The sequence below is a fragment of the Oncorhynchus masou genome, chromosome 2 (genome assembly GCF_036934945.1).
Source record: "Oncorhynchus masou masou isolate Uvic2021 chromosome 2, UVic_Omas_1.1, whole genome shotgun sequence".
NCBI lineage: Eukaryota > Metazoa > Chordata > Actinopteri > Salmoniformes > Salmonidae > Oncorhynchus > Oncorhynchus masou.
The window spans coordinates 28,377,642-28,397,914 of record NC_088213.1 but is presented as its reverse complement, the minus strand read 5'-3'; the positions used below and the strand labels follow the sequence as shown (position 1 = coordinate 28,397,914).

Genomic DNA, 20,273 nt, shown 5'->3' with positions numbered 1-20,273 from the left:
GTAGTCTACACTGCTATCTGCCCAGCAGCTAGCTAACGTCCACCGTCTACCAGCACTGTAGAAACTATTACACTCAACTGAACGACTCGATTAGTGTAGTGTTAGCTAGCTACATAGTTGTCTTTGCTGTCTTCGTATCCAAGATAATTGTGTCGTTTAGAGTGTTTAGACTTAGAGTGATTATCTTAATTTACCGAGGTTAGCTAGCCAGCTATTTGTCGTCCTTAACGTAGGAGATACTGCTAGCTAGCTAGCCAACAGCTAGCCAACGTCTACCGAATAGAACCTCAACAACCCGGTCAACATTCCGCTTCGCTCCACAGATAGTATCACATTTTCATTTCACTTCATTACAGTACAACGGTTTGATTTGTTTGATCGTAGCTAGCTAGCTACATAGCCGTCTTTGTATCTAAGACAATTGTGTAGTCTAGAGTGATTTTCTAGGTTAGCTAGCCAGCTATTGTCGTTCTTTTAACGTAACGTAACGTAATCAACACTGCTAGCTAGCCAGCTAGCCCCCGAATAGCAGCACTGTAGAAACTATTACACTCGACGGAACGACTTGATTAGTGTAGTGTCAAAACGCAGCCACTGCCAGCTAGCCTACTCCAGCAGTACTGTATCATTTCAATCATTTTAGTCAATAAGATTCTTGCTACGTAAGCTTAACTTTCTGAACATTCGAGACGTGTAGTCCACTTGTCATTCCAATCTCCTTTGCATTAGCGTAGCCTCTTCTGTAGCCTGTCAACTATGTGTCTATCTATCCCTGTTCTCTCCTCTCTGCACAGACCATACAAACGCTCCACACCGCGTGGCCGCGGCCACCCTAATCTGGTGGTCCCAGCGCGCACGACCCACGTGGAGTTCCAGGTCTCCGGTAGCCTCTGGAACTGCCGATCTGCGGCCAACAAGGCAGAGTTCATCTCAGCCTATGCCTCCCTCCAGTCCCTCGACTTCTTGGCACTGACGGAAACATGGATCACCACAGATAACACTGCTACTCCTACTGCTCTCTCTTCGTCCGCCCACGTGTTCTCGCACACCCGAGAGCTTCTGGTCAGCGGGGTGGTGGCACCGGGATCCTCATCTCTCCCAAGTGGTCATTCTCTCTTTCTCCCCTTACCCATCTGTCTATCGCCTCCTTTGAATTCCATGCTGTCACAGTTACCAGCCCTTTCAATCTTAACATCCTTATCATTTATCGCCCTCCAGGTTCCTCGGAGAGTTCATCAATGAGCTTGATGCCTTGATAAGCTCCTTTCCTGAGGACGGCTCACCTCTCACAGTCCTGGGCGACTTTAACCTCCCCACGTCTACCTTTGACTCATTCCTCTCTGCCTCCTTCTTTCCACTCCTCTCCTCTTTTGACCTCACCCTCTCACCTTCCCCCTACTCACAAGGCAGGCAATACGCTCGACCTCATCTTTACTAGATGCTGTTCTTCCACTAACCTCATTGCAACTCCCCTCCAAGTCTCCGACCACTACCTTGTATCCTTTTCCCTCTCGCTCTCATCCAACACTTCCCACACTGCCCCTACTCGGATGGTATCGCGCCGTCCCAACCTTCGCTCTCTCTCCCCGCTACTCTCTCCTCTTCCATCCTATCATCTCTTCCCTCTGCTCAAACCTTCTCCAACCTATCTCCTGATTCTGCCTCCTCAACCCTCCTCTCTTCCCTTTCTGCATCCTTTGACACTCTATGTCCCCTATCCTCCAGGCCGGCTCGGTCCTCCCCTCCCGCTCCGTGGCTCGACGACTCATTGCGAGCTCACAGAACAGGGCTCCGGGCAGCCGAGCGGAAATGGAGGAAAACTCGCCTCCCTGAGGACCTGGCATCCTTTCACTCCCTCCTCTCTACATTTTCCTCCTCTGTCTCTGCTGCTAAAGCCACTTTCTACCACTCTAAATTCCAAGCATCTGCCTCTAACCCTAGGAAGCTCTTTGCCACCTTCTCCTCCCTCCTGAATCCTCCTCCCCCTCCCCCCCTCTCCTCCCTCTCTGCAGATGACTTCGTCAACCATCTTGAAAAGAAGGTCGACGACATCCGATCCTCGTTTGCTAAGTCAAACGACACCGCTGGTTCTGCTCACACTGCCCTACCCTGTGCTCTGACCTCTTTCTCCCCTCTCTCTCCAGATGAAACTCGCTTCTTGTGACGGCCGGCCGCCCAACAACCTGCCCGCTTGACCCTATCCCCTCCTCTCTTCTCCAGACCATTTCCGGAGACCTTCTCCCTTACCTCACCTCGCTCATCAACTCATCCCTGACCGCTGGCTACGTCCCTTCCGTCTTCAAGAGAGCGAGAGTTGCACCCCTTCTGAAAAAACCTACACTCGATCCCTCCGATGTCAACAACTACAGACCAGTATCCCTTCTTTCTTTTCTCTCCAAAACTCTTGAACGTGCCGTCCTTGGCCAGCTCTCCCGCTATCTCTCTCAGAATGACCTTCTTGATCCAAATCAGTCAGGTTTCAAGACTAGTCATTCAACTGAGACTGCTCTTCTCTGTATCACGGAGGCGCTCCGCACTGCTAAAGCTAACTCTCTCTCCTCTGCTCTCATCCTTCTAGACCTATCGGCTGCCTTCGATACTGTGAACCATCAGTTCCTCCTCTCCACCCTCTCCGAGTTGGGCATCTCCGGCGCGGCCCACGCTTGGATTGCGTCCTACCTGACAGGTCGCTCCTACCAGGTGGCGTGGCGAGAATCTGTCTCCTCGCCACGCGCTCTCACCACTGGTGTCCCCCAGGGCTCTGTTCTAGGCCCTCTCCTATTCTCGCTATACACCAAGTCACTTGGCTCTGTCATAACCTCACATGGTCTCTCCTATCATTGCTATGCAGACGACACACAATTAATCTTCTCCTTTCCCCCTTCTGATGACCAGGTGGCGAATCGCATCTCTGCATGTCTGGCAGACATATCAGTGTGGATGACGGATCACCACCTCAAGCTGAACCTCGGCAAGACGGAGCTGCTCTTCCTCCCGGGGAAGGACTGCCCGTTCCATGATCTCGCCATCACGGTTGACAACTCCATTGTGTCCTCCTCCCAGAGCGCTAAGAACCTTGGCGTTATCCTGGACAACACCCTGTCATTCTCAACTAACATCAAGGCGGTGGCCCGTTCCTGTAGGTTCATGCTCTACAACATCCGCAGAGTACGACCCTGCCTCACACAGGAAGCGGCGCAGGTCCTAATCCAGGCACTTGTCATCTCCCGTCTGGATTACTGCAACTCGCTGTTGGCTGGGCTCCCTGCCTGTGCCATTAAACCCCTACAACTCATCCAGAACGCCGCAGCCCGTCTGGTGTTCAACCTTCCCAAGTTCTCTCACGTCACCCCGCTCCTCCGCTCTCTCCACTGGCTTCCAGTTGAAGCTCGCATCCGCTACAAGACCATGGTGCTTGCCTACGGAGCTGTGAGGGGAACGGCACCGCAGTAACTCCAGGCTCTGATCAGGCCCTACACCCAAACAAGGGCACTGCGTTCATCCACCTCTGGCCTGCTCGCCTCCCTACCACTGGGGAAGTGCAGTTCCCGCTCAGCCCAGTCAAAACTGTTCGCTGCTCTGGCCCCAATGGTGGAACAAACTCCCTCACGACGCCAGGACAGCGGAGTCAATCACCACCTTCCGGAGACACCTGAAACCCCACCTCTTCAAGGAATACCTAGGATAGGATAAAGTAATCCTTCTCACCCCCCCTTAAATGATTTAGATGCACTATTGTAAAGTGGCTGTTCCACTGGATGTCATAAGGTGAATTCACCAATTTGTAAGTCGCTCTGGATAAGAGGGTCTGCCAAATGACTTAAATGTAAATGTAAAAATTAAATATTTATATTATATATATATATATTTATTTATTTATATATATATATTTATTTAAATATAATATATATATTTATTTATTAATATATTTACATATTATATATAATCAATTTCCACTGTCCAAAAGTTGTTGAATTTCCTCTTCAATTGGGTAGCTGAACTGCCACTCATATTGACATAGACCTTAGAGAAAAGGTAGACTTGTGTTAGTCACAGAGCAAGTCCCTATTATTTTGTATCTGGATTCCACTATAATTAATGTAGAACTCTTACATTAGTCATCGCTAATGTTACCCTGTCTCATGGTGAGTACTGGACATTCTTGCTTTGAGCACTCAGCACCACTGTTTTGTCAGTCCTCCACCAGCAAGTTTCCCGCGGAGACTTTAATCATCTCCATCTGCTATTAAAACGTGCAGGGGTTACTTGTGTGGGTGGTCTTTATGACTACTATGTGCAGGCACTATCTTGAAATTCAGACCTGTCACCTCGTGTCTTTTGATTTTTGGCGCGTCATCCATTTCATGTAGGCTAGCAATAAGGTGGAGTCATCAAACAAAACAGTTGCGAAAAGTTTTGACATTGGACCTCGACATATGAACAACTTATTATTCTTGTCACAACGTCGTTGACAGCCGTAACACCCACAACTTGTAAGATGACACCAGCAGCTTTCACAAGGCACACAGGGGTGTTTCATTGAGAAGTGGAGGTAGCCTACGTTCTTATTGCACATTTTCCGTTTAGCGGACCTGAGAAGAGAACCTGTAAGTGATGTTTGGTGCTGCTGTGCCGACACACAGTCTCTTTGTTGATTTTTACTGGGGGAATTTATTGAACAGTTATACTTACTCATTGACTCTGTAAGTATTTCCTTTTATACTGTATTATTTCTATGCCGAAAGTTGATTAAGATATTCTGAATATTTAATAATGAAGGTCATTGATGAGGATGGTGATGGCTGTACATGATTAATAAATAGTCTGTGTTTTTTGTTTTGTTTGACCACTATCTCCACTAATTGTACTTTCTACTACTCACCACTAGTCCTACTAGAAAAACCAGTTGTTGACTTTGTGACTTGTGATCTGAAAAGTGAAGCAATAGATAAACTAATGCATTTTGTAAAATACATACATTTTATCATTGAAATATCAGTGAAATAGTGATGATTTTAAGCAGAAGCATTCCTTTTATGTGATAAATCCCAAGTTTTAGATGGTAAATGACAGCTGCATTGCCAAACCTTAACATTCACTATATATATTCAGGTTCAAAATGAATGTTAAGGTTTGGCAATGCAGCTATCATTTACCATCTATTACTTAGGATTTATATATTCAATTTATTTATATAAATTATATATTATATATATATTTATATAAATTGAATACATTTTTATATAAACATAGAATACATTTTTTGAACGAAATTAGTATGGATGTGCTTAAAATTGTACTCCATGAAGAAAAACATCTCATATTTACTAGAACTGATCTAAGTGTACATGTGGACAGTGGACATATCACCCTGGACCAACTTCCAACCAGGGAACTGAAAATAATGTATCTATTGTCATATTGATGTATATATGTGGCCCAGAGGGCAATGGTTGGGCCAATAATCACTCAATGAACAGCTTGTGCTGCAGTCACTGTTTATTTGATACATGTCTCCTTAGAACCATCCATGCTAAAAATTCATTTTTTTCTGTTTGATTTTAGTGGCCTAGTAAAAAGAAAGTGTCCACTGGAATTCTAGAGTTAAGCCCCATTGTTCAAGGTGTATAAACAGCAATGGGCAATTGACCTTACAATCCTATCTGCCGGTCTGAGGTTTATTTAGTCTGGAACCAGCTGAGACAGAGCCATGTACCGGGCCTGGAGCCCAGCAAGATGTAGTCTACCTACCCTGCAACCAACCCTTTGAATACAGTATCTGTGTTCAGTAGGGTCGCATTACCCCAGTTAAGCTGTTTAAATCTGAGACTCGATAATTGGGGACACCAGATCTCTGTTCAAATTCTGTTTCAGAATGGTGTAGCTTCCAGCAATGCTGTTGGACATCAACTTGAGATTGCCCATCTTGTTCTTCTCTGAATTGTTCATTCAAACTGTTTGGAAAACTGATATTTAGATCAGGGGAAGTCTTTGAAAGCATCTATAGATATTTGTTCATAGTTGCCACAAAAAGCCTGCTGTCCATTTGGTGATCAATTAGTTCCACTTGACAATCAGTGGTGTTTAGTAAAGTGCCTAAGTACGTACCACAACACACTGCTGTTGGCAATTGACTTTGTGTCAGGACAAGCCATTGTCAGTTTGAGGTCTTTTCTGCTCAAACTCTTGAAGCCTGAAAGAAGGTACTATAATTTTCAAGATGAAAATATTCTCTCAGCCCATTGAAAGGACACTTGTTTACCGGTGCCAGATGTGAGACAGCATCAGAGCCATCAGACCCATCCCCATGACAGAGCCCAGGTTAGGGCCAGTTCGGGCAAAGGGAACCAGACCATCAATCAGTCTTGTGAATTTCAATTTCAATGGCCCGCTTTGGCATTACAGGAACATACTACACATATTCTTAAGTTTGATATTACCAGTAGAATTCTAAACTTTTTTTTTCCTCTAATGGATTTCTTCCCTGTGAGGTTGTTCCCTGCCATTAAGACACAGTCAATGATTAAGCAACACAGTAACAGGCCCCCAAAATGTCACTGAAGGAAATCTTGTGCTAGCTAAAGAGATTTTAGGTAGGGCCAGATAAATGAGGTGGTAGAGACTTACATAATATCAATGCAGGTATGGGCTTTTGTGCGCCTGTGTATACTTGGGTGTGAGTGTCTGTGTATGTGTGCACGTGTGTGTGGGTGTACATGCAGTATGTGTGAATGTATTTTCGGCCTTGAGTATAAAGACCCCTTTTGTCTAGGAACACAGGTGCCTGGATTGTCCTGTAGTAGAGGTGTGAATGTGGCACCTGTGTGTTCTGTTAGAGCGTGAGGCTCCCAGGCCCGGGCCGGTCAGCCTGAAAAACAGCCACATACATGACAGACAGGCCTCCGTCTACTCACATAGGCGTGCATGGTGCATTTACAAAGCCACCCTACTAAAGTCACAATGACGAACATAGAGGGACCGTAAGTCTACAAGGTCATCAATCTGTTCTGTCCATGGTTGAGGGCTTTGTTGGTACATTGACCCACTACTGTTGCTGTAGGTTGTGTGCTTGCTGCGCCATCTACCTGCTTTCACTAGCAAATGGACTACATAGGTAGTAGCAGCCATTCCTCCCCCTTCCTGCCTGCCTGGATTCCACACAACTCCCAGGTCTCCCAGGTGTATTCCTTAACCTGGGGCTTGTGTTGCGTAAACTATGTAGGCCTTCCTGCCGACCTGAAAAAATACTATAGCATGCTATGGCATAAATACTGTAGTATTCACTGTAGTGTTTTGTCAGACTTTACTGTAGTATTCATTGTAGTGTATACGGTAGTATTTACAGTTAACAATAGTAGAGTGCATTCAGAAAGTATTCAGACCCCTTGACATTTTCCACATTTTGTTATGTTACAGCCTAAAATTGATTAAATAGTTTTTTACCCCTCATCAATCTACACACAATACTGCATAATGACAAAGACATTTTTGCAAATAATATCACATTTACATAAGTATTCAGACCCTTTAGTCAGTACTTTGTTGAAGCACCTTTGGCAGCGATTACAGACTTGAGTCTTATTGGGTATGATGCTACAAGCTTGGCACACCTGTATTTGGGGAGTTTCTCCCATTCTTCTCTGCAGATCCTCCCAAGCTCTGGCAGGTTGGATGGGGAGTGTCGCTGCACAGCTATTTTCAGGTCTCTCCAGAGATGTTTCATTGGGTTCAAGTCCGAGCTCTGGCTGGGCCACTCAAGGACCTTCAGAGACTTGTCCCAAAGCCATCCATGTGTTGTCTTGGCTGTTAGAGGTCGTTGTCCTGTTGGATGGTGAACCTTCGCCCCAGTCGGAGGCCCTGGGCGCTTTTGAGCAGGATTTCACCAAGGATTGCTCTATACATTGCTCCAATTATCTTTCCCTCAATCCTGACTAATCTTCCATTCCCTGCCACTGAAAAACATCCCCACAGCATGATGCTGCCACCACCATGCTTCACCGTAGGGATCATGCCAGGTTTCCTCCAGATGTGACACTTGGCATTCAGGCCAAAGAATCTTGGTTTCATCAGACCAGAGAATCTTGTTTCCCATGGTCTGAAAGTCCTTTAGTTGCCTTTTGGCAAACTCCAAGCGGGCTGTCATGTGCTTTTTACTGAGGAGTGGCTTCCATCTTGCCACTCTACAATAAAGGCCTGATTGGTGGAGTGCTGCAGAGATGGTTGTTGTTCTGGAAGGTTCTCCCATCTCCACAGAGGAACTCTGGAGTTCTTTTAGAGGGACCATCAGGTTCTTGACCAAGGCCCTGACCAAGGCCCTTCTCCCTCGATAGCTCAGTTTAGCCGGGCAGCCAGCTCTAGGAAGAGTCTTGGTGGTTCCAAAATTCTTCCATTTAAGAAGGATGGAGGCCACAGTTTTCCTTGCGACCTTTCAATGCTGCAGACATTTTTTGGTACCCTTCCCCAGATCTGTGCGTCAACACAATCCTGTCAAGGAGCTCTATGGAAAATTCCTTCGAACTCATGGCTTGGTTTTTGCTCTGACTTGCACTGTCAACTTTGACACCTTATATAGACAGTTGTATGCCTTTACAAATCATGTCCAATCAATTGAATTTACCACAGGTGGACTCCAATCAGGTTGTAGAAACATCTCAAGGATGATCAATGGAAACAGGATGCACATGAGCTCAATTTCGAGTATTATAGCAAAGGGTCTGAATACTTATGTAAATAAGGTATTTCTGTGTTTCATAAACATTTATAAAAAACTGTTTTTGCTTTGTCAATATGGAGTATTGTGTGTAGATTGATTAGGGGGAAAAAACAATTTAATCAATTTTAGAATAAGACTGTAACGGCTTTCGTCTGGTGGAAGAGAAGCGGACAAATGCAGCGTGGTGGTTATTCATGTTCTTTAATAAATGAACTCGACATGAAATAACTAAACAAAACAATAAATGTGTGAAAACCTATACAGCCTATCTGGTGACAATAAACACAGAGACAGGAACAATCACCCACGAAACACTCAAAGAATATGGCTGCCTAAATATGGTTCCCAATCAGAGACAATGATAAACACCTGCCTCTGATTGAGAACCACTCCAGACAGCCATAGACTATGCTAGATACCCCCACTAAACCACAAACCCAATACCTAACAAAACCCCAAGACAAAACACACCACAATAAACCCATGTCACACCCTGGCCTGACCAAATAAATGAAGACAAACACAATATACTTCGACCAGGGCGTGACAGTAACGTAACAAAATGTGGAAAGTCAAGGGGTCTGAATAATTTCTGAATGCACTGTATAAATACTGTAGTGAAAAAGAACTGTAATATATACTATAGTATTTACTGTAGTATTTTTGCGGATTGAAGTGTACTGTATTATTTACTGTAGTGATTTTGCAAACTGTAGAGGGACCATCACCCCACCATACCCCTGTCTGCGCATTATGCCCTGAATATAATCTACCATGCCCAGAAACCTGCTCCTCTTATTCTCTGTCCCCAATGCTCTAGGCGACCAGTTTTGATAGCCTTTAGCCGCACCCTCATACTACTCCTTCTCTGTTCCGCGGGTGATGTGGAGGTAAACCCAGGCCCTGCATGTCCCCAGGCACCCTCATTTGTTGTCTTCTGTGATCAAAAAAGCCTTGGTTTCATGCATGTCAACATCAGAAGCCTCCTCCCTAAGTTTGTTTTACTCACCGCTTTAGCACACTCTGCTAACCCTGATGTCCTTGCCGTGTCTGAGTCCTGGCTCAGGAAGGCCACCAAAAATTCTGAGATTTCCATACCCAACTATAACATCTTCCGTCAAGATAGAACTGCCAAAGGGGGAGGAGTTGCAGTCTACTGCAGAGATAGCCTGCAAAGTAATGTCATACTTTCCAGGTCCATACCCAAACAGTTCGAACTACTAATTCTGAAAATTACTCTCTCCAGAAATAAGTCGCTCACTGTTGCCGCCTGCTACCGACCCCCTCAGCTCCCAGCTGTGCCCTGGACACCATTTGTGAATTGATTGCCCCCATCTAGCTTCAGAGTTTGTTCTGTTAGGTGACCTAAACTGGGATATGCTTAACACCCCGGCAGTCCTACAATCTAAGCTAGATGCCCTCAATCTCACACAAATCATCAAGGAACCCACCAGGTACAACCCTAACTCTGTACGCAAGGGCACCCTCATAGACGTCATCCTGACCAACTGGCCCTCCAAATACACCTCCGCTGTCTTCAATCAGGATCTCAGCGACCACTGCCTCATTGCCTGTATCCGCTACGGAGCCGCAGTCAAACGGCCACCCCTCATCACTGTCAAACGCTCCCTAAAACACTTCTGTGAGCAGGCCATTCTAATCGACCTGGCCCGGGTACCCTGTAAGGACATTGACCTCATCCCGTCAGTTGAGGATGCCTGGTCATTCTTTCAGAGTAACTTCCTCACCATTTTAGATAAGCATGCTCCGTTCAAAAAATGCAGAACTAAGAACAGATATAGCCCTTGGTTCACTCCAGACCTGACTGCCCTCGACCAGCACAAAAACATCCTGTGGCGGACTGCAATAGCATCGAACAGTCCCCGCGATATGCAACTGTTCAGGGAAGTCCGGAACCAATACACGCAGTCAGTCAGGAAAGCTAAGGCCAGCTTCTTCAGGCAGAAGTTTGCATCCTGTAGCTCCAACTCCAAAAAGTTCTGGGACACTGTGAAGTCCATGGAGAACAAGGGCACCTCCTCCCAGCTGCCCGCTGCACTGAGGCTAGGGAACATGGTCACCACCGACAAATCCATGATTATTGAAAACTTCAACAAGCATTTCTCAACGGCTGGCCATGCCTTCCGCCTGGCTACTCCAACCTCGACCAACAGCTCCGGCCCCCCCGCAGCTCCTCGCCCAAGCCTCTCCAGGTTCTCCTTTACCCAAATCCAGATAGCAGATGTTCTGAAAGAGCTGCAAAACCTGGACCCGTATAAATCAGCTGGGCTTGACAATCTGGACCCTCTATTTCTGAAACTATCCGCCGCCATTGTCGCAACCCCTATTACCAGCCTGTTCAACCTCTCTTTCATATCGTCTGAGATCCCCAAGGACTGGAAAGCTGCCGCAGTCATCCCCCTCTTCAAAGGGGGAGACACCCTGGACCCAAACTGTTACAGACCTATATCCATTCTGCCTTGCCTATCTAAGGTCTTCGAAAGCCAAGTCAACAAACAGGTCACTGACCATCTCGAATCCCACCGTACCTTTTCCGCTATGCAATCTGGTTTCCGAGCCGGTCACGGGTGCACCTCAGCCACACTCAAGGTACTAAACGACATCATAACCGCCATCGATAAAAGACAGTACTGTGCAGCCGTCTTCATCGACCTTGCCAAGGCTTTCGACTCTGTCAATCACCATATTCTTATCGGCAGACTCAGTAGCCTCGGTTTTTCGGATGACTGCCTTGCCTGGTTCACCAATTACTTTGCAGACAAAGTTCAGTGTGTCAAATCGGAGGGCATGCTGTCCGGTCCTCTGGCAGTCTCTATGGGGGTGCCACAGGGTTCAATTCTCGGGCCGACTCTTTTCTCTGTATATATCAATGATGTTGCTCTTGCTGCGGGCGATTCCCTGATCCACCTCTACGCAGACGACACCATTCTATATACTTTCGGCCCGTCATTGGACACTGTGCTATCTAACCTCCAAACGAGCTTCAATGCCATACAACACTCCTTCCGTGGCCTCCAACTGCTCTTAAACGCCAGTAAAACCAAATGCATGCTTTTCAACCGATCGCTGCCTGCACCCACTTGCCCGACTAGCATCACCACACTGGATGGTTCCGACCTTGAATATGTGGACACCTATAAGTACCTAGGTGTCTGGCTAGACTGCAAACTCTCCTTCCAGACCCATATCAAACATCTCCAATCAAAAATCAAATCAAGAGTCGGCTTTCTATTCCGTAACAAAGCCTCCTTCACTCACGCTGCCAAGCTTACCCTAGTAAAACTGACTATCCTACCGATCCTCGACTTCGGCGATGTCATCTACAAAATTGCTTCCAACACTCTTCTCAGCAAACTGGATGCAGTTTATCACAGTACCATCCGTTTTGTCACTAAAGCACCTTATACTACCCACCACTGCGACTTGTATGCTCTAGTCGGCTGGCCCTCGCTACATATTCGTCGCAAGACCCACTGGCTCCAGGTCGTCTACAAGGCCATGCTAGGTAAAGCTCCGCCTTATCTCAGTTCACTGGTCACGATGGCAACACCCATCCGTAGCACGCGCTCCAGCAGGTGTATCTCACTGATCATCCCTAAAGCCAACACCTCATTCGCCGCCTTTCGTTCCAGTACTCTGCTGCCTGTGACTGGAACGATTGCAAAATCGCTGAAGTTGGAGACCTTTATCTCCCTCACCAACTTCAAACATCAGCTATCTGAGCAGCTAACCGATCGCTGCAGCTGTACATAATCTATTGGCAAATGGCCCACCCATTTTCACCTACCTCATCCCCACAGTTTTTATTTTATTTATTTACTTTTCTGCTCTTTTGCACATCAATATCTCTACCTGTACATGATCATTTATCAATCCAGTGTTAATCTGCAATATTGTAATTATTCGCCTACCTCCTCATGCCTTTTGCACACATTGTATATAGACTCCTCTTTTTTTCTACTGTGTTATTGACTTGTTAATTGTTTACTCCATGTGTAACTCTGTGTTGTCTGTTCACACTGCTATGCTTTATCTTGGCCAGGTCGCAGTTGTAAATGAGAACTTGTTCTCAACTAGCCTACCTGGTTAAATAAAGGTGAAATAAAAAATAAATAAAAAAATACCGTAGTATTTACAGTAGTGTTTTTGCAGACTGTAGTACGGTATACCATAGTATTTACTGTAGTGATTTTGCAGACTGTATTACGGTATACCGTAGTATTTACTGTAGTGATTTTGCAGACTGTAGTACGGTATACCGTAGTATTTACTGTAGTGATTTTGCAGACTGTAGTACGGTATACCGTAGTATTTACTGTAGTGTTTTTGCGGACATTACAGTAGTATTTACAGTAGTGTTTTTGCAGACTGTAGTACGGTATACCGTAGTATTTACTGTAGTGATTTTGCAGACTGTAGTACGGTATACCGTAGTATTTACTGTAGTGATTTTGCAGACTGTAGTACGGTATACCGTAGTATTTACAGTAGTGTTTTTGCAGACTGTAGTACGGTATACCATAGTATTTACTGTCGTGTTTTTGCAGACTGTAGTACGGTATACCATAGTATTTACTGTAGTGATTTTGCAGACTGTAGTACGGTATACCGTAGTATTTACAGTAGTGTTTTTGCGGACATTACAGTAGTATTTACAGTAGTGTTTTTGCAGACTGTAGTACGGTATACCATAGTATTTACTGTAGTGATTTTGCAGACTGTATTACGGTATACCGTAGTATTTACTGTAGTGTTTTTGCGGACATTACAGTAGTATTTACAGTAGTGTTTTTGCAGACTGTAGTACGGTATACCGTAGTATTTACTGTAGTGATTTTGCAGACTGTAGTACGGTATACCGTAGTATTTACTGTAGTGATTTTGCAGACTGTAGTACGGTATACCGTAGTATTTACTGTAGTGTTTTTGCAGACTGTAGTACGGTATACCGTAGTATTTACTGTAGTGATTTTGCAGACTGTAGTACGGTATTTACAGTAGTTTTTTACTGTAGTGTTTTTGCAGACTGTAGTACGGTATACCATAGTATTTACTGTAGTGATTTTGCAGACTGTAGTACGGTATACCGTAGTATTTACAGTAGTGTTTTTGCAGACTGTAGTACGGTATACCATAGTATTTACTGTAGTGATTTTGCAGACTGTATTACGGTATACCGTAGTATTTACTGTAGTGTTTTTGCGGACATTACAGTAGTATTTACAGTAGTGTTTTTGCAGACTGTAGTACGGTATACCGTAGTATTTACTGTAGTGATTTTGCAGACTGTAGTACGGTATACCGTAGTATTTACTGTAGTGATTTTGCAGACTGTAGTACGGTATACCGTAGTATTTACTGTAGTGTTTTTGCAGATTGTAGTACGGTATACCGTAGTATTTACTGTAGTGATTTTGCAGACTGTAGTACGGTATACCGTAGTATTTACAGTAGTGTTTTTGCAGACTGTAGTACGGTATACCATAGTATTTACTGTAGTGTTTTTGCAGACTGTAGTACGGTATACCATAGTATTTACTGTACTGATTTTGCAGACTGTAGTACGGTATACCGTAGTATTTACAGTAGTGTTTTTGCAGACTGTAGTACGGTATACCATAGTATTTACTGTAGTGATTTTGCAGACTGTATTACGGTATACCGTAGTATTTACTGTAGTGTTTTTGCGGACATTACAGTAGTATTTACTATAGTGTGTTTGTTTTATTATCTTTGACATAGAAGTGGAGGCTTTCTTCTTCAGGAAACCTACTGGAGAAATTCTGAACGGATAGTTCAGCGCTTCTGCTCTTTTCTAAAACTTGTAGGGAATACAGTATATGTTCTATACTTGTCATGTTTCTCAATTATGGGTGAGACAAATTTTGATATAGGGAGGGCAATGGGCAGGGTATATGCAAATTAAATACTGTAGTATTTGCTATAGTATTCTATAGTATACTACAACATTCTATAGTAGGTACTACACATGATAGAAGGATACTACAGTGTGTATTATAGTATTCTACAGTATACTACAGTTTATTGTAGAATTCTATAGTAAACTGTTGTATTTTTTTCATGTGGGTGCTTATGTGACAGCATGACAGCTCCTTAGTCAATATTTGAAAACAATAGGACATTACCTTGAAATTATACTGTTTGCACATGTGTATGGTATCAACAAATGCTATTTTCAGTACAATTAGAGTGATTGCTTCTGTGGGGGTTAAGTCCCTGTCAGCAGTCAGTTTGTTTAACCTCTCGATAGTCTGTGACTTTAAACAGAACTCACATTTTCTTGGCAATTGGAATGAACGGCACATCTGAAGTTGTGTACATACCATAGAATCTGGACATCTTATGGTAACAGTGTTTGTTAAAGTTGACCATTATATTTTCTTCAGTCCTTTTCTGCAACCCCGGTGCATGTGTTGTTTTCTGTGGGGATTATGGGAAGCCAAAGCATGTCTCTGCATGGGGTTGGCCTTTATGATGAATACTTGTCTGGAAAGAGGAGAAATGAGGCATAGAATAGTGCCAGGGGATTGGCTCTTGGCTTTAGATGTTTGTCTATTAAATCCTTCCCTGACATCAGTTACACTAACAGTTACGACAAAAGGTTGGTGCGTGTGTGTTCATGTTTGTGTGAAGATTTGTGTGTATATAGGCTCTGTGTGTGATCTCTTGTGTCAGTACGTGTATTTTGTATGTTTGTGAATACATGGTCCATAGTGTTTGTGTATGTGTTTATTGTGTGGGTTAGTATGTTGTCTGTATGTGTATCATCCATGCTTTTGGTTTCCTGCCCGGACCTCCACCAACTCCAGACCTTTCCGCTCTTGTGGGAGTCTGGTGGACAGTCCTACTACTGTGCTCTGTTGACTCTCATAGCCCCCCCCCCCGACCTGGCCCACGCTTGGCTCCTGTCTCAGCTGTATGCCCCTGTCCTGGCCCCTGCTCTGGGAGGAAGGTGTGGAGTGCTCCTAGGCCTGGTTAGGGTCAATGAGAGTGTTCCACACCATTAGATTTACTGTCAACTGAACGAGAGGCTAGAGCTTGTTTGAGTTGGGTTGAACTCTTGCTGTAGCAGGCTATTAAAACTATACAGAATGGCTGTCCTGATGTATTCAACTAGAAATGTGCAGAAAATATTGAAACTCCAGGAAAACGTACTGTACCAGAGGCTGACAGACAGGTCGACGCCCCTCTGACAAAGAGCTGATTTACAGATAGAAATGCCGCATCACAAATAAGCTCTCCAACTCCCTCTTTTGATGTGACATATTCAAATGTTGCACATCTAGAAAAGTGACAATATAAAATATTTTAAATATGAATGAAATATAATATGAACAGCTTCTTTTCCTCCTGTCCTGCAGGCAAAAGAAGAGGGAACCATGAACAGTCCGGTGGAAACAGAGGACGACCAATACAGTCCAATACATCTCACTGGGCTCGGAATATGTTGCCCCCTCAGTCCCAAACAGCACCACAATGGTCCTGGTCTGGAGAGACCACAGCAGTACACCAAATGGCTCCCCAGCCGCCACGAGGACAGCCTGCTGCCCATGAGAGAGGACCTGGCTCTCTGGCTCAACATGTTTCTGGGTAGGGTGACTTTCACATGGTTTTATGTTGTTACGAAACACCTGCAACAAACCATCTTGGGGTTTGGGGCTTTTAAAACATTTTTAACAAGGAATGTGTCTGAACTATGACTAAGATAATGTGATGCATTTGGTTTTGCTAGAGTCTTGTGCAACATAGGCCTATTTTTGTCATTTCTGAACATCAATAAAAATGTCACCCAATGACATACAGGTTATATGAGGACATGAAACTGGATCATACTTTTTCTATTGGATAATGGGGACATAGCTATTGGTTGGTGTTCTGAACTGGAAAGGCACACATGAACCTAAATCCTTGAAATACTCCTGCATGTCTGGTCACTGAAAGGAACCCTGTTAAGATATTATTGGAAGGAAGTCAGGAAGGGCCTGAACATGTCACAGCTTGTGTGTGTCTGTGTTGGGCAGATGACTAGATAATATCCATCACTCACACATAGGGATCGACTTGCAACAATGCAAAGCCACACATAGTTATTTTCTAGGTGTACAACCAGGAAGTTTGCATGAGAATGGCGTTGTTAATAATAAGGTCCCATTATCCCTTCTCATTATTCACAAATAATGCCGGAGCAGTATAGTACATCTGTGTCATCACAGTGAGTAGTAACCTCAGGACAAAAACACCTGTGTTATGACATATAATGCCCTACATGATCAGTATGTAGCCACTATATAGTCACTTATCATGTACAGATTTTTTACATTTTTTATAAAACATTATTATTAGATGTAAAGCACACAATGATGTAAGACAACTATTTGATGTCAAATGGGCTCCCCTTTCTGTGGCCTGTTTATCATGGTGTTGGTGACTGACATTTCTCACCACAGACTCTGAGGTCACGGCTGACAGCCTGATGGACAGGCTGGATAATGGGGTTCTGCTGTGCCAGCTGGCCGAGGACCTACAGGAGAGGATGATCCAAGCCAGCAATGGCAAGGTAACATACAAACACATATGACCATAGACAGCATACATTACATGATCCCAATGAAGAATATTGATCTTTCATCAACTTACTTATGCCATACAGATGTCTGTATTTCAGTGGCTCAGTCTTAAGATACGATCTGCCATTGAGCCATCTCTGGTGTACATTTGGTGTATTTTTTTATTATGTTCACCTAGCATCACTTGAAAGTAGACAATAAAGGACAGAATGTTTCACTGAGAGTCTCTGGTTTTGAAGTCACCATCTGTGGTTCTCCTCACCCTTCTCTGAGTGCTGCTGATACTGACTGAGAACTGCATAATGCCACGCTTCATTGGCATTCTTGAATTGCGTTTACTAGTAACTGTTTCCTAAGTTCATGAAAGAATTACTCAATATTGTTTAGAATCTTACACAGAATCTGCCCAAGTGCTGGTTGTTGGAGTTACTTTCTATGGTTCACATCTGACTAGATATTTGGAGGGAATTTAATTAAAGGCCCAATGCTGTCAAAATTATGTTTTTACAGTTTATTGTTTTTAAAATATTGTTCAACAGCTGATGAAACTAACACTGTAAAAGTGTGAAAATATTTGATCAGTGTTATTTCCTGATATTTGCTGGTTGAAAATACAATCTACACAGGACCTTGTAATCAGCAGGTTTTGCATGGGTGGAGTTTCGGCTTGCCTGGTGACATCACCAGGCGTTTAATTAGGTAAAGGCCCAGTGCAGTCAACAATGTGATTTTCTTGTGTTTAAATACATTTCCACACTATGAGGTTGGAATAATACTGTGAAATGGTGGAAATGAGGATAATGCCATTTTAGTGTAAGAGCTGTTTGAAAAGACTGCCTGAAATTACAGCCCGTTTTGGTGGGATGGAGTTTTGGCGGTAAATTAGTTAACAGAGCAATAACAAAGAGAATTCCAAACCTCCCTGGCATTAACAGTTAGTTTTCAGTTTTCCCTTCCCCATTCAGACCACTCCCAGACAGTCCTAGCAACATTCTAGCTTGAGAAATAGTTTTTTTGCTAAAATGCTATTTCTGTTTCTTTTTTAAACTGTTTATGGAAAACTATTACAGTGAGGTACTTAATTGTTATCCAGAAATGATTTGATATTGACATAGAAATGGCTGTATTGGGCCTTTAAGAAAATAATTGATGCCAAGAGGATAATGTAGTGGGATTGACCCCAAATTGTTCTGGGTTTGACCCCGAACAAAGCAGTTAGCCCACTGTTCCTAGGCTGTCATTGTGAATAAAAATGTGTTCTTAACCGATTTGCCTAGTTAAATAAAAAATAAAAAAGAGTTGTTGTTAATAATTATAATGCACTAATTATACCATGTTAAACAATTGAGACATGGATTGTGTATGTGTGCCATTCAGAGACTGAATGGGCAAAACAAAAAATATAAGTGCCTTTGAACAGGGTATTGTAGGTAGTAGGTGCCAGGCTCTGTCAAGAACTGCAACGCTGCTGGGTTTTTCATGCTCAACAGTTTCCTGTGTGTATCAAGAATGGTCCACCTCCCAAAGGACATCCAACCAACTTGACACAACTGTGGGGAACATTGGAGTCAACATGAGCCAGCATCCCTGTGGATTTCGAAGGTGTTCTTAATGTTTGGTATACTCAGTGTATTGAGCTGAATCGGAGTATTGACACTGTCCCTGTGTATTTTTTCTCCAGACCTTCGTCCGCAGGGTGATTCATTGGTGAGCTGATGCTACTTCTGGCTCTTTCTTTGCCCGGGACAACACTGCCAACTTCCTCTACTGGTGTCGGAAGATTGGTGTGGATGAGACCTACCTGTTTGAGTCTGAAGGTTTGGGTGAGTGCCTACTTGCTTGTCCATCTCCGTCTGGCACTGACAGGACACAAATCTGTCCTTAAACAGCCAATATCCATCAAGTTGTCTAAGAGAGAATCTGTAAATCTCTGTCAGAGTCAACAAGATTAACTCATGAACACTGAAATGGTGTGGTTAATTGGCAACAGACCCTACAGTTAGTTCATTAACACACTTCTGCCGATTCTAATCTGTGCTCAGGATGTGCCATGTCCAGAGATTTACCAGAGATAATCTTATTGAGAAACAGTACACGTAATACACGTCACAAGAACATCTGCTTTTAAAACGTTCCCGGCCCCTATCCCATCTCTACTCTCATCCATATATATACTCTCATACCCTCTTATCAGACCATGGGAGGCCTCTGGCAGTAGTCTCTGGAATGGTTTCTTTCTGTGGAAAGACTGTTCTGTGTCCCTCTGTCCTGTAGAAGCATTGCCCTACTTGGAAAACACTCCAGTGTCACCTGTCTTTGTCCTCCACTGACTTCCTAGCTTTGATCTGTGACTGTCCCTATGAAAAGGCCAGCCATGCTTCCTCACTAGCTGTAGAGGATTTAGCGAGTGGGTGAGATGGTTTAAAGGGAAGGAAAGAGACAGATGTTCAGGTGGAGCTGGAAAGCAGGTCAGCTCACAGTGCTAGCTGACTCTGTACCCTGAATAGTGGGATGATGTATTTTCTTCTGTGACTTGGATTGTCTTGTCTTAGGATCATGTATCACTCATTCACCTCTGTTTCTGTTTGATGCCTTCAGTACTGCGGAACATGGGAGACTAGTTATAGCATGTTGACCACATGTAGTGATATTAACTGTGTGTGCGGTATACCTATTCCACCTGGACATGTTCCTGCATGGGCATGCATGACACTGAGAGAGTTAATGTGTAGGTTTAACTACCATACACATCAGTTTGCCCCCTAGTCTGACTAAACTGGCTTATTGGTGAATTGCACTCAGAATGATAGGACATGTACATGATGACTACTGTATTTTTCAATTTTTATGTTTGACACAGGAATTTTAAAGTCATTCATACTGTATATTTTCATACGTACGTAATTGCTTAAATTGTTGTACTTCAACGTACAACTACATGTAAGTGTATA

General features: G+C 43.8%; 1 protein-coding gene across 1 annotated transcript; it reads left to right on the top strand.

The window, feature by feature from the left end:
- The first annotated feature begins 4,480 nt into the window (after window positions 1-4,480).
- Window positions 4,481-20,248, top strand: LOC135558179 (growth arrest-specific protein 2-like). The gene is made up of 4 exons (XM_064991917.1): window positions 4,481-4,703; window positions 16,117-16,345; window positions 17,203-17,312; window positions 19,004-20,248. The coding sequence occupies exons 2-4, from the start codon at window positions 16,135-16,137 to the stop codon at window positions 19,031-19,033; spliced, it is 351 nt and encodes a 116-aa protein (XP_064847989.1). The 5' UTR covers window positions 4,481-4,703; window positions 16,117-16,134; the 3' UTR covers window positions 19,034-20,248.
- The last annotated feature ends 25 nt before the right edge of the window (window positions 20,249-20,273 follow it).

Bases quoted from the DNA above. Each gene is read 5' to 3' on its own strand.
- LOC135558179 (XM_064991917.1), top strand. From the start codon at position 16,135: ATGAACAGTCCGGTGGAAACAGAGGACGACCAATACAGTCCAATACAT. The intron at 16,346-17,202 runs GTAGGGTGACTT...TTCTCACCACAG, and splicing joins CTGGCTCAACATGTTTCTGG to ACTCTGAGGTCACGGCTGAC. The intron at 17,313-19,003 runs GTAACATACAAA...TTTTTTCTCCAG, and splicing joins TCCAAGCCAGCAATGGCAAG to ACCTTCGTCCGCAGGGTGAT.